Here is a 13233-nt window from a genome sequence, read left to right on the forward strand (position 1 = left end):
TTTAGTAGCTGTATGCAAGTAAAGCTTTTGCCAATTTGCTATTTGCCTGTACATTCAAATATATACTGTATATATTATGTCCATTAGAGAACGATATGATTTTTACAGAAAATCTATATGTCAGCTTACACTGGCAGTGTGCAATTGGCTTAGGATTTTATTATTTCTACTACAGACAAAAGGCAGCCTTTATAGTTGCTCTGAAAGGTGATGCAGGCACACCCAAAGTAAAGGGTCTAAGCGACAGTCGGTATCCACCAGAGCACCTAAAGTGGGAGATGTTCTGTAGACCCTTATGTTCATGGTTAGTTTTGCAGCAAATTGTCACCAGGCTGAAGCCATGATAGGGAAAGCAAGAAAAGAATGGCTGTGGTATGGAGAATGTGCACTAGGTGTCAAAGGAGGAATCCATTCCCTCTAGGTGGAATACTGGCTAACAAACATTTGGTTATAGCAGCTGAGGCAGGCAGCCACAAAGGAGACACAGAGGGTTTTGAGGAGTCTTGCAGAGGTGGCGGAAGTGGAGAGGCAGGATATCAGCTGGCACCAATGGGAGGGATCTCAACATGCCTGTTCATTTAGTGACAGTAAGAATCCCTAAGGAACCAAGATGAGGAGTCTAAGAAGCTGCCTGGTCATCTCCAGAATATTTCACAAAGGGGGATGAGTTTGGATGCGGATAATTGCCAGGTTGTGGCCCTCTGACTCACTCAAGCAGGCAGCTACCTAGCAGGGGCTACTAGCATGTAAATGTGTTGTTCAAATGCCAAGCAACAGGGACATTGACACTATGCCTGACAGAAAATTGACTGTGATGTTGGTGGCCATTAATTGGCTATAAGTCACTGGCAGGAAGGAGCCAGCACTGGTTTATGGCACTGGCACTGGGGTGTGTGACACTAGGTGTCAGGCATGAAAACAGTCAGATACAAGCAGGGGTCAGGGAAGGGAGAAAACAAGAGAGGAGTCAGGTTAAGGCAAGGGTATTGGCAGGTGGCAAACTAGAGATCAGGTAGGTGGTAATAGCCAAAGGCAGTTGGCACTCAAGATATTGGGCAGGCCAATCCATGTCTAACAATCTCTCAAGTAATTATTAAAACTCTTTGCACAATAGTAGCTAGCAATAAGACACAGCACTAGCTACTTCAAAGGTTGAAACATAAATAACCCTTTAGTAAGAAGAATCACCCAGCATTGTTCCAGGGAACTCCTGGAAAATCCTGGAATAGATTTGTTCAGTACCATTAGAAGTCCCAATAAAAGTACTGGCATTGATTCTTGAACTACCTCAGGAAGTCCTGGAAATGGTTCTGGGAGTACCATAAGAGCAGCTCCAGGAAAAGATGAATGTTTGTTACATAAAGTAAAACCAATATACATACAAAATCAAACAAGACCCTAAACACAAGGTTCTGAAACGAAAGTCCATTTTTAAAGGCCTTGAAGTTAAAAAAAAGTGCTATGGACAGGACAGGAAGGGATTGGTGAGCTCATATCAAAAGAAAATTACAGATAAATAAGCCTCCAATAACGATACGAAAAAAAAAAGCAGCAACTTGGTTGATTTCCCAAAATAAATCTATAGTGGTGGCAAACCTCATCCCAATTTAGAAACACATAAAAAAATGTAGTTTACAAAATGTTCAGTGTAAAAAAATAAAATTTATAACAGGTGAGACACCAATGAATGGTATTTTATGTGTTCCAGTGTGTGATGGTTTGTGATTCTTCAGATTTTAACTCTGAATATTAAATAAACTACAAACACTTGCTTTCTCAGTAGAAATCTAAATTTGTGTAAAAATCACTCTGAATATCAATTTAGTTTTCTTTATGGGTTTCTAAATATGGCCTTGTCAAATGAGACACTGTCTATTTGTTTGTGAAATATACTCAGTGATGTGAAGTGTAATTTGTTAAAGCGGGGCTTGGTTGTTCTTACTAAAAACCTTACAGAAGTTATCTGGTGTTAACCAAGGGTCAATAAAGGAACAAAGATGGGTTTAACCCATCTGTACCATCATAAGATAATTACACATGGGTTTTGATCATTATTATCTCTAAGGGCTATTTGTTAAATTGGTTCTGCTTATTTGCTGTATGTTACTGTAATTTGCATACCGCTTTAAAGTGTATGTATAGCCCACACTTTTTTTTTTAAGTTATGAATAGAGTATTCTGCTAGAGAGTATTCCTTACACTTCCTGTCTTAAAAATGCAACAGGAAGTGACAGAAAATCTCTCCAAAATGAGGGGAATTCTCCTCTTAGTTATTTCCACAGGATACCTGTCTCCATTGGAAGAGCTCTCCTCATGACATCACTATAAATTAGGATTTCCCCATACTTGATCATCAATACCAACAGAGGGGTAAATCCCCCTAATATTACACAAACTGTAATTCAAACTAATCAGCGTGTTTAACTCTGTACTTACAGCAGAAAGAGTCATTCCTCCAGGGACCTATTTTTACTTCAAGAGACTGGCAGGACTGTGCATATGACTGAAGACTATCACACAAAGCACGTGGATCCAAGTTCAGTTCACACAAGTCATAGACACAGTTGTTGAAATAGATCAGTGGGTTTAAAGCTCCATGGCAGTCTTTGAATGGACCCTCCTTATCAGTAATCATTCCACAGAAACTGTTGCTGGAAATGGTATTTTTTTCATCCACAGTACAACTTGGTTCATGCTCTGATCCAGGTGTGCAACTACGAGAAAAGTTCAATTCAGTTAATAGGAAAGTCGATTTGGAAAAATGATGGATGTAGTATGAAGTCTGATGCGGTGAATCTTTTGTAACATAAAAATTAAATTCATGAACTGTAATGGCAAAAGAGAAGTTTTTATTTTGAATGAGTTAGAGAATGTTTTTTTCCAGCATGAAATCATTTCTTGAATACAAGACACTTAATACTTAGAATACTAAATCAGCTAATTAACTTGGACCATACAAAAAGTAATACTTACTTAAAGCAGAACTTCACCTAAAACTGCCCATAGTTAGGATGCCCATGCCAGGAACCTGAAGGCTAGTGAAGAAGTAGCCCGGGTGAGGGCAGCACTGAATACCTTAACAAGTAAGTCTCCTTTTACAAGATTTATAGCTGCTAACATTTAGTTTTCTACAGTGATGATCTATTTAAAGTGATTGTAAAGTCTCCTTTAAAAAAAAAAAAATAACAAACATGTCATACTAACCTCCTCTGTGCAGTTGGTTTTGCACAGAGCAACCTGGATCCTCCTCTTCTTGGGTCCTTCGTTGCTGCTCCTTGCCCCTCCCTCCTATCGGGTGCCCCCACAGCAAGCAGCTTTCTATGAGGGCACCTGAGCCAAGCTGAAGCTCTGTGTGTGAATTCAGACACAGAGTTGCTGTTCAGCCCTGCCCCTCTCTCTCCTGATTGGCTACATGACTTTGATTGACAGCCGCAGAAGCCAATGGTGCAACTGCTGTGTCTCTTCCAATCAGTAGGGAGAATCCCCCATGGCCAAGGGACTCGTGGACTTTGCTGGAGAGAGATGGGGCTCAGGTAAGTTTTAGGGGGATGGTGAGGCTGCTACACCCTGAAGGTTTTTTATCTTAATCCATAGAATGCATTAGGATAAGAAACCTTCTGAATTTACAACTCCTTTAAGTAGATCAGAGTTCATAACATAAAGTAGAACATTGTCCATATGGGACAAAGCTAAAGGTTAATTTACCTTTGACCCCCCTTCCCCAAAACTGCCTAAACATACCTTCCCTCTATGCCCCTGTAAATCTAATCCCCAGCTTGAGGGAAGTAGACTCATTGTCAGTAGATATAAAGGAGACTGAACAATCAGTGTGTACTGATCAACTGTAAATTATTCTTGCTTTGTTTATATTGGATTGGATTAAGCCACTACTGGATAATTTCAGTAATAGGCATGTCTGCTTGATAATTCTTTGGTAAGTTCTAAGATCTTTATCTTAAAGCTAGAGATGGGCTGAACGACCCACTGTTCGGTTCACAGCAGAACTTTAGATCACCGAAAAAGTTTGGAAACCGAGTAACGAACCCTATTGAAGTCTGTGGGACTCAAACTGGAAAAATCAAAAGTGCCCATTTTAGGTCGTATATGCAAGTAATTGGATATACAAAGGATATAGAGGACCGAGTATCGCCCTGGGGGACATTTATCAATGAAAACATTTCTTTTTTAAAAAAAAACATAATTTTTAAATGAGCAGTGATTTACTGATTCTTAAAGTAAAACCACCAAAATGAGAAATACCAATAAAAATGAAAAAATCCTTTACATTTAGTGCCTGGGGGGGCCCCTTAGTCTGCCTGCAAAGTGGCACATCTGTACCATGTATAGAACATGCTGCAGAAATAATGACATTTATAAAGCCAAAAAATGTTTTCCATTTAAGCTTTCTTTGTTTTATAAACAACGGCTTAGGGAGCCAGTCTGGGGCCACAATTTATTGCACTCGGAACAAGATTAGAGATTGTTTGGATAAATTCTGTTGTCTCTTTCACAGACTTTGGATAGAAGTAACAGGTGTGGAAAAATTGGGCTTTGGATGTCAGCGGTGCCTTCACACCATAACCCTTTAGGTGTACTCTTGATGAAATCAAGAATTGACTTTCTGTCAACAATTGCAATGATATGCACCTGTCAAACAGGTGCAAAAAATTGGTCATTGGGTGTTAATTGTGCAAATTAAACCTACACCAAAACATTTCTTCCAGATTAAATCAACACCCACAAAGGCAAGCAGCCTAGGCAGTCTTTCAGAGATTCCAGATCCAGAAAGCACTTAATCAGTGACATCGGTAGTAGGGGCTTGATAGTTTCTCCTAATCCAGGGCTCATTCATTTTGATAAATATCAGTCAGTCCACAGAGTCTGTTGACAGATGCGCTTTCTGATCTGTCACAAATCCTCCTGCAGCACTGAATGCTTGTTCGGAAAGCATGCTGGATGCAGGGCAGCCCAGCATCTCTATTGCATACTGGGCAAGTTGTGGACACTGGTCTATTCTCATGACCCAGTAACCCAGTGGATCGACAACTGGAAAGCTCTCCATATCCGTTTTCTCTCCTAGATAATCTCCCATTATATGATGAAGACGCTTCCAATGGGATGTGGAAGCTGACAGCCCTGGGAGCAAAAGACTAAAAAAAAGTTTAAAAGGCATCACTGAGGCGGTCCCCTTCTCCACCGCTCCTCTCTTGACCAACAGAAGCCTTACAACAACGCATTACACTAGACTGTAACCTACCAGAGTCGGGAAAGGCGTTACATAAACTCTTCTTTAAGGTGTCCTCAAGAGATTTTATCTTCTGCTACCTCTGTGGGGATGGGATGAGTTCCGAGACTTCGGAGGGTTGACAACCAATAGTGATCCTTCTTTTTAATACCACGTCGGGTCCTTTCGCAGGCTTTGAAGAATGAGGGAGCCCATGTGCCACGAGTTTGTGGAGTCATGAGCAGCAGACTCCTCGGGGTCACTGAGGATTACAGTATCCAAAACTGCTTCCTCCCAGCCATGTACTACTCCCAAGGGTTATAGGCATGAAAAATCATCTGTTAAGGGTTAAGATTAGGGTTGAGCGGACACCTAGATGTCCGTGTTCGACGGGTTCGGCCAAACTTTAAAAAAAAGTCTGGGTCCGTGTCCCGGACTTTTACCGAACTTTTCCCGGACACCGAACCCCATTAAAGTCAATGGGGACCCGAACTTTAAGGCACTAAAATGGCTCTAAAACACCAAAGGAAAGGGCTAGAGTGCTGCAAATGGCAGCAAAACGTAATTAAGAGCATGGCAAGTGCTCTGCAAACAAATGTGGATAGGGAAATAACTTAAAACAACAAAATAAAACAGAAAAATAAAACAATGTTCTTCTTCATCTCTGAAGGACGAGGCCCATATGGAGTAGGAGGGAGGTTGAGGTGGTGGTGGATGTGGCGGTGACATAGGCGTGCGCACAGGGTGTGCCGGTTGTGCCTGGGCACACCCTAATCACCTAGGGCACATAGCATTGCCAGTGAGGAGATGGGAAAGATCTCCCTCGGACCTGCTCTGCTCTATTTCTCTTTGCCAGCAGGGAGAGTAATGTATCGGGGCCATGTACCTGTAGGCAAACACATGCATGTGTATTTCAACTTTGGGGTGCACACCTTAATGCAATAGGCTGCGCACACCTATGGGCGGTGTAGGTGAAAGCGTCGGTGGAGGAGGACCAGGGCCGGATTAAGAGCATCATGGGCTTGGTGCTGAGGATTTTGAAGGGCCTTAAGGGCCGTGCCTTGGCATGCACCCAGAGGAGGAAGGGTGCAGCCATGCATGCCTAATTCAACATGGGATGCTGTCTCTTAAGCCCATAAACACATCCATGCATCGGCAACTGTCCCTCCTTGTCCGGCCTTCGCGCTGTGTGGGGAGGTTCTGAGGGTGCTGCCTGGGGAAGCGAGCATAGAAGCCAGACTTCTGTGTTTACAAGTGACAGAAGAGCGGTAACAGTGAATATGGCCAACCCGGGGCCTATATAAAAGGTAGGGGCCTGGAGCTGCAGCTCCAATAGCCCCTACGTTAATCTGGCCCTGAGGAGGAGGACGAGGTAGCCAACACTGCTTCTGTTCACAAATTTTAAATGAGGGTACACCCCAAAAGAGTGAGAAAGAGCAAAAATGGAACAATGGGTGGGTAAGGTCGGTATCCATTGCTATTCTGCATAAGGTACGGAAAAGTCCCGTGGGATCCATGCCTGGTTCATTTTAATGAACGTGAGCTTGTCCACATTGTCTCTGGACAGGCGGCTGCGCTTGTCTATTATAACGCCCCCAGCCGTGCTAAATACCCGTTCAGATAATACACTGGCTGCAGGGCACGCCAGCACCTCCAAGGCGTAAAGGGCAAGCTCAGGCCATGTGCCCAATTTGGAGACCCAGAAGTTGAAGGGGGCAGACCCGTCATTCACTACATGTAGGCGTGTGCACACATACTGCTCCACCATGTTGGTAAAATGCTGCCTCCTGCTAAGACGTTCCATCTGAGCTGCTGGTGCTGCTGTTTGTTGTGGCGTGCTGACAAAGCTTTTCCACATTTCGGCCATGCTAACCCTGCCTTCTGAGGTGCTGGCGGTGCCCTGGTTGCGTTGGCGACCTCCTCCTCCTCTGCCTTATGCTTCCACTGTGGCCCGCTGTCAGATGGGAATGCCAGCAGCATGGCGTCTACCAGCGTGCGCTTGTACTCGCGCATCTTGCGATTGCGCTCCAGTGAGTGAATTAAGGACGGTACGTTGTCCTTGTAACGGGGATCCAGCAGCGTGGCCACCCAGTAATCAGCACAAGTTAGAATATGGGCAACTCGGCGGTCGTTGTGGAGACACTGCAGCATGTAATCGCTCATGTGTGCCAGGCTGCCCAGAGGCAACAAAAGGCTGTCCTCTGTGGGAGGTGTATCGTCCGTGTCCTCTGTATCCCCCCAGCCACGCACCAGTGATGGCCATGAGCTGGCCTGGGTGCCACCCTGCTGTGAACATGGTTCCATCTCCTCCTCCAGCTCCTCCTCCTCCTCATCCTCCTCATCCTCCAGAACTGTGCCCCTGCTGGACAATTGTGTCCCTAGCGTTTGTATGTGCAGGAACCCACCCTCGGAGCCCCTTGCGAATGACTGCCCTGAAAGCCTTGGAAATGTTACCTCTTCATCCTCCTCCTCCTCCTCATCCTGTGCCACATCCTCTTCCATCATCGCCCGAATTGTTTTTTCAAGGAGGCATAGAAGTGGGATAGTTAAGCTGAGAACGGCGTCATTGCCACTGGCCATGTTGGTGGAGTACTCAAAACAGCGCAACAAGGCACACAGGTCTCGCATGGAGGCCCAGTTATTGGTGGTGAAGTGGTGCTGTTCCGCAGAGCGACTCACGCGTGCGTGCTGCAGCTGAAACTCCACTATGGCCTGCTGCTGCTCGCACAGTCTTTCCAGCATGTGCAAGGTGGAGTTCCACCTTGTGGGCACGTCACATATGAGGCGGTCAGCGGGAAGGCCGAAGTTACGCTGCAGCGCTGCCAGGCGAGCAGCAGCAGGGTGAGAACGCCGAAAGTGCGCACAAATGGCCCGCACTTTCTGCAGCAGCTCTGACATATCGGGGTAGTTTTTAAGGAACCTCTGCACCACCAAATTCAGCACATGCGCCAGGCAAGGGATGTGCGTCAAACCGGCTAGGCCCAGAGCTGCTATGAGATTTCGCCCAGGCCGGGCTTGAGGCTCGCTGGCAGTAACCACTCATTTGTCTGCTGTTCCATGCTCCTCCACAACTCCTGCGCGGTGTGTGGTTTGTCCCCCAAACAGGCAAGTTGTAAAACTGCCTGCTGTCGTTTACCCCTGGCCGTGCTGAAGTTGGTGGTGAAGGTGTTACGCTGTCCGGATGAGGAGGCGGTAGAGGATGAGGAAGCGGAGTAGGAGGAGTTAGGAACAGGAGGCAAACTGAAGCGCCCTGCAATCCTCGGTGGTGGAAGGACATGCGCCAAATTGCTATCCGCCTCAGGCCCATCCGCCACTGCATTTACCCAGTGTGCCGTTAGGGAGATATAACGCCCCTGACCGTGCTTACTGGTCCACATATCGGTAGTTAGGTGGACCTTGGCACAGATGGCGTTGCGCAGTGCACACCTGATTTTTTCCCCCACTTGGTTGTGCAGGGAAGGGATGGCTTGCCTGGAAAAGTAGTGGCGGCTGGGCACAAGGTACTGTGGGACAGCCACCGACATAAGGTTTTTAAAACTGTGCGTCTCCACCAGACGGAATGACAGCATTTCAAAGGCCAATAATTTTGAAATGCTGGCATTCAGGGCCAGGGATCGCGGGTGGGTAGGGGGGTACTTCCTCTTCCTCTCAAGTGTTTGGGAGATGGAAAGCTGAACGCTTCCACGGGACATTGTGGAGATGGTTGTCGGTGACCCAGGTGGTGGTGTTGCTGACAGATCGTCTGTTTGCGGGGTGGCAGGTGCCGGTATCACTACAGATGTGGCTGGAGCGGCCGAGACTGCAGCAGAAGAGGAAGCAGGATGAGCCAGAGACGTTTCTTGGTTTTGAAGGTGTGTACTCCACTGCAGCTCATGCTTTGCACTTAGATGCCTGATCATGCAGGTTGTGCTCAGGTTGAGAAGGTTTATGCCTCGCTTCAAGCTCTGATTGCACAGGGTGCAAACCACTCGTGTCCTGTCATCAGCACATTTTCTAAAGAACTTCCACGCTAGAGAACTCCTTTGAGCTGACTTTGGTGCGCTCGTTCCCTTCCTGCGTTGGGCAGTAGCGGGCGTAGTGTCTAGGGCACGGCCGCTCCGCTTCTGCACCCTGCTCCCTCTTCTGCTGTGCTGGTGGCTCTGTGCGACCACCGCCTCTTCCTCCAAACTACTCAGGTCACCTGCATGACGTTCATTCCATGTGGGGTCGAGGACCTCATCGTCCTCCACATCATCTTCCACCCAGTCTTCACCCCTGCCCTCCTTGTCGGTCTCCACAATGCTGAACGCCGCAGCAGTTGGCACCTGCGTTTCGTCATCATCGGAGACGTGCTGCGATGGTCCTTGCATGTACTCATCTTGAGAAATAAGTGGTTGGGCATCGCTGCACTCAATCTCTTCCACTTCTGGGGCAGGGCTAGGTGAATGGCCCTGGGAAACCCTGCTGACAGAGTCATCAAAAAGAAGAAGAGACTGCTGTATGGCTTGGGGCTCAGACTGCTTGCCTGATTTGCAAGGGGGTGAGGTGAAAGACGGTTGGACATCGGCTGCAGGTGCCAACTGTGACCTTTCTGCAGTAGACTGGGTGGGAGACAATGTGAAGGAACTGGAGGCACTGTCAGCAGCAAACCAATCTACTATCGCCTCCACTTGTTCTGGCCTCATCACTTCTAGAGGCGTATGATGCCCTACCAAATACTGATGCAGGTTCTGTCGCCTACTCACACTTGAGGAAGGTGTTTCTCTTGTGCGTGTAGCTGGCACAGATCGACCACGTCCTCTCCTTGCAACAGGAGCTCTACCAGCAGCACCACGACCCAGGCCACGGCCCTTATTTGACGGTCTCCTCATATTTCTGTAATTTAAGATCTTGCCCTAGAAAGGTTTTTATTGAATTGCGGAATAGGAAATATGATCCAAAAAAGTGTATGTATCTCACACGTACACAACCACACTAGGCCCCAATTACTATTGTTTCTACCCCTAAAAGGATGGATGAGGAGTAGGAGGAGTATGGAACAGACAGCACCCTCAAATCTTCAGAAGTATGAGATGAACCTCAAAAACTTGGAAAGGTGGATCTCACACGTACCGACACAGACTATCCCGCAATTCAATTGATCCTCAAAGGTTTTTATTGAATAGCGGAATAGGAAATATGATCAAAAAAAAAGTGTATGTATCTCACACATACACCACCACACTAGGCCCCAATTACTATTGTTTGTACCCCTAAAATGATGGATGAGGAGTAGGAGGAGGAGTATGGAACAGGCAGCACCCTCAAATCTTCAGAAGTATGAGATGAACCCCAAAAACTTGGAAAGGTGGATCTCACACGTACCGACACAGACTATCACGCAATTTCAATTGATCCCCAAAGGTTTTAATTGAATAGCGGAATAGAAAATATGATCAAAAAGAAAGTGTATGTATCTCACACGTACACCACCACACTAGGCCCCAATTACTATTGTTTGTACCCCTAAAAGGATGGATGAGGAGTAGGAGGAGGAGTATGGAACAGGCAGCACCCTCAAATCTTCAGAAGTATGAGATTGTGTTCACTGTACCCCACAAAGATTGTGTTCACTGCACCCCACAAAGATTGTGTTCACTGCACCCTAAAAGGATTTTGTTCACTGCACCCCAAAAAGGATGTTGTTCACTGCACCCCAAAAAGGATTTTGTTCACTGCACCCCAAAAAGGATGTTGTTCACTGCACCCCAAAAAGGATTTTGTTCACTGCACCCCAAAAAGATTGTGTTCACTGCACCCCACAAAGATTGTGTTCACTGCACCCCACAAAGGATTTTGTTCACTGCACCCCAAAAAGATTGTGTTCACTGCACCCCAAAAAGAATTTTGTTCACTGCACCCCACAAAGATTGTGTTCACTGCACCCTAAAAGGATTTTGTTCACTGCACCCCAAAAAGATTGTGTTCACTGTACCCCCCAAAGATTGTGTTCACTGCACCCCACAAAGATTCTGTTCACTGTACCCCACAAAGATTGTGTTCACTGCACCCCAAAAGATTGTGTTCACTGCACCCCACAAAGGATTTTGTTCACTGCACCCCAAAAAGATTGTGTTCACTGCACCCCAAAAAGGATGTTCACTGCACCCCAAAAAGGATGTTGTTCACTGCACCCCAAAAAGGATTTTGTTCACTGCACCCCAAAAAGATTGTGTTCACTGCACCCCACAAAAATTGTGTTCACTGCACCCCACAAAGGATTTTGTTCACTGCACCCCAAAAAGATTGTGTTCACTGCACCCCAAAAAGGATTTTGTTCACTGCACCCCAAAAAGATTGTGTTCACTGCACCCCACAAAGATTGTGTTCACTGCACCCCACAAAGGATTTTGTTCACTGCACCCCAAAAAGATTGTGTTCACTGCACCCCAAAAAGGATGTTGTTCACTGCACCCCAAAAAGGATGTTGTTCACTGCACCCCAAAAAGATTGTGTTCACTGCACCCCACAAAGATTGTGTTCACTGCACCCCACAAAGGATTTTGTTCACTGCACCCCAAAAAGATTGTGTTCACTGCACCCCAAAAAGGATGTTGTTCACTGCACCCCAAAAGGATTTTGTTCACTGCACCCCACAAAGATTGTGTTCACTGCACCCCACAAAGGATTTTGTTCACTGCACCCCAAAAAGATTGTGTTCACTGCACCCCAAAAAGGATGTTGTTCACTGCACCCCAAAAAGGATGTTGTTCACTGCACCCCAAAAAGGATTTTGTTCACTGCACCCCAAAAAGATTGTGTTCACTGCACCCTAAAAGGATGTTGTTCACTGCACCCCACAAAGATTGTGTTCACCGCACCCTAAAAGGATGTTGTTCACTGCACCCCATAAAGATTGTGTTCACTGCACCCTAAAAGGATGTTGTTCACTGCACCCCAAAAAGATTGTGTTCACTGCAGCCCAAAAAGATTGTGTTCAATGCAGCTCACACACAGAAAAATGGATGTGGATCACTGACACCTGCCTATCTCCTATCCCACAGAACACAGCAATATCGATTGTAGTTTGTAGAACACAGTTTCCCTAAAATTCAGCAGCAGCCTCTCCCTAACATGATTGAGAAGAGATCGTAGATCAGGACTAAGTGCAGACCCCACACAGCAATATCGATTGTAGTTTGTAGAACACTCTGACCCTAAAATTCAGCAGCAGCCTCTCCCTAACAGGATTGAGAAGAGATCGTAGATCAGGATTGAGTGCAGACCCCACCCCCCACACAGCAATATCGATTGTAGTTTGTAGAAGACACTGACCCTATAATTCAGCAGACTCTATCCCTAAAATGCCTACAACTCGCCCTGCCTAAACACTCCGACCTGTCCCTCAATTCTATCCGGACACCAATTAGTTTTCCCTGCCTGTCTTTCCCTAATCAGCAGCCAGCACGTATGTGTGCTCTGTCCCTGATCTAAGCAGCAGAATGAAGCCGCTGCGGCTGCCTGGAACTTATAAAGACTTGGTCACATGCTTCAGACGGCCAATCACAGCTACTGAGACATTTGCAGGCATGGCTGGGATGGCTTAAGGCACACCAGTTAAACGATTGTTGATTGGCTGTTGAAAGCCAGCCATGAAAAGAGCGCCAAAGCATGCAAAACCCGGAAATAAAACGACCGAACACGGATTTTTACCCGAACATACAGTAAAGTGTCCGTGTCCGTGTACAAAAAATCCAATTATTCGGTACGAACACGAATAATACAGTCCGTGTTCGCTCAACACTAGTTAAGATAGGTCTTGCTCTGCTTCAATGCCTTCAAAGCTGTCAGAACCCTCCTCCTTCTCCTCCTCCTCCTCCTCCCTCTTGTCTTGTGTGTTCTGTGGCAATGGGAGAATGGTGTCTGCATAAAGTGGGCCTTAAGAGGAAAGGAAGTTCTCCTCTTCCTCCCACTGCTCTGCCTCGAGGGCCCTGTCCATAATGCCACACAGAGTCTGCTATAGCAGGAATACAACAGGAATTGTGTCACTG

General features: G+C 46.2%; 1 protein-coding gene across 1 annotated transcript in view; it reads right to left on the reverse strand.

Annotated features, from left to right (window-relative positions):
* LOC309550491 (IgGFc-binding protein-like) overlaps positions 1–13233 on the reverse strand; it is a gene marked incomplete at both ends in the record, with an annotated part of 214675 nt that overhangs the window by 180785 nt on the left and 20657 nt on the right. Inside the window, one exon of the mRNA XM_082250860.1 lies at positions 2474–2714. Within this exon, the coding sequence (XP_082106986.1) occupies positions 2474–2714 (241 nt within the window). The remainder of the gene's footprint in view (positions 1–2473; positions 2715–13233) is intronic.

The sequence above is a fragment of the Pelophylax lessonae genome (assembly GCF_965119305.1).
Source record: "Pelophylax lessonae genome assembly, chromosome: 3".
Lineage (NCBI taxonomy): Eukaryota > Metazoa > Chordata > Amphibia > Anura > Ranidae > Pelophylax > Pelophylax lessonae.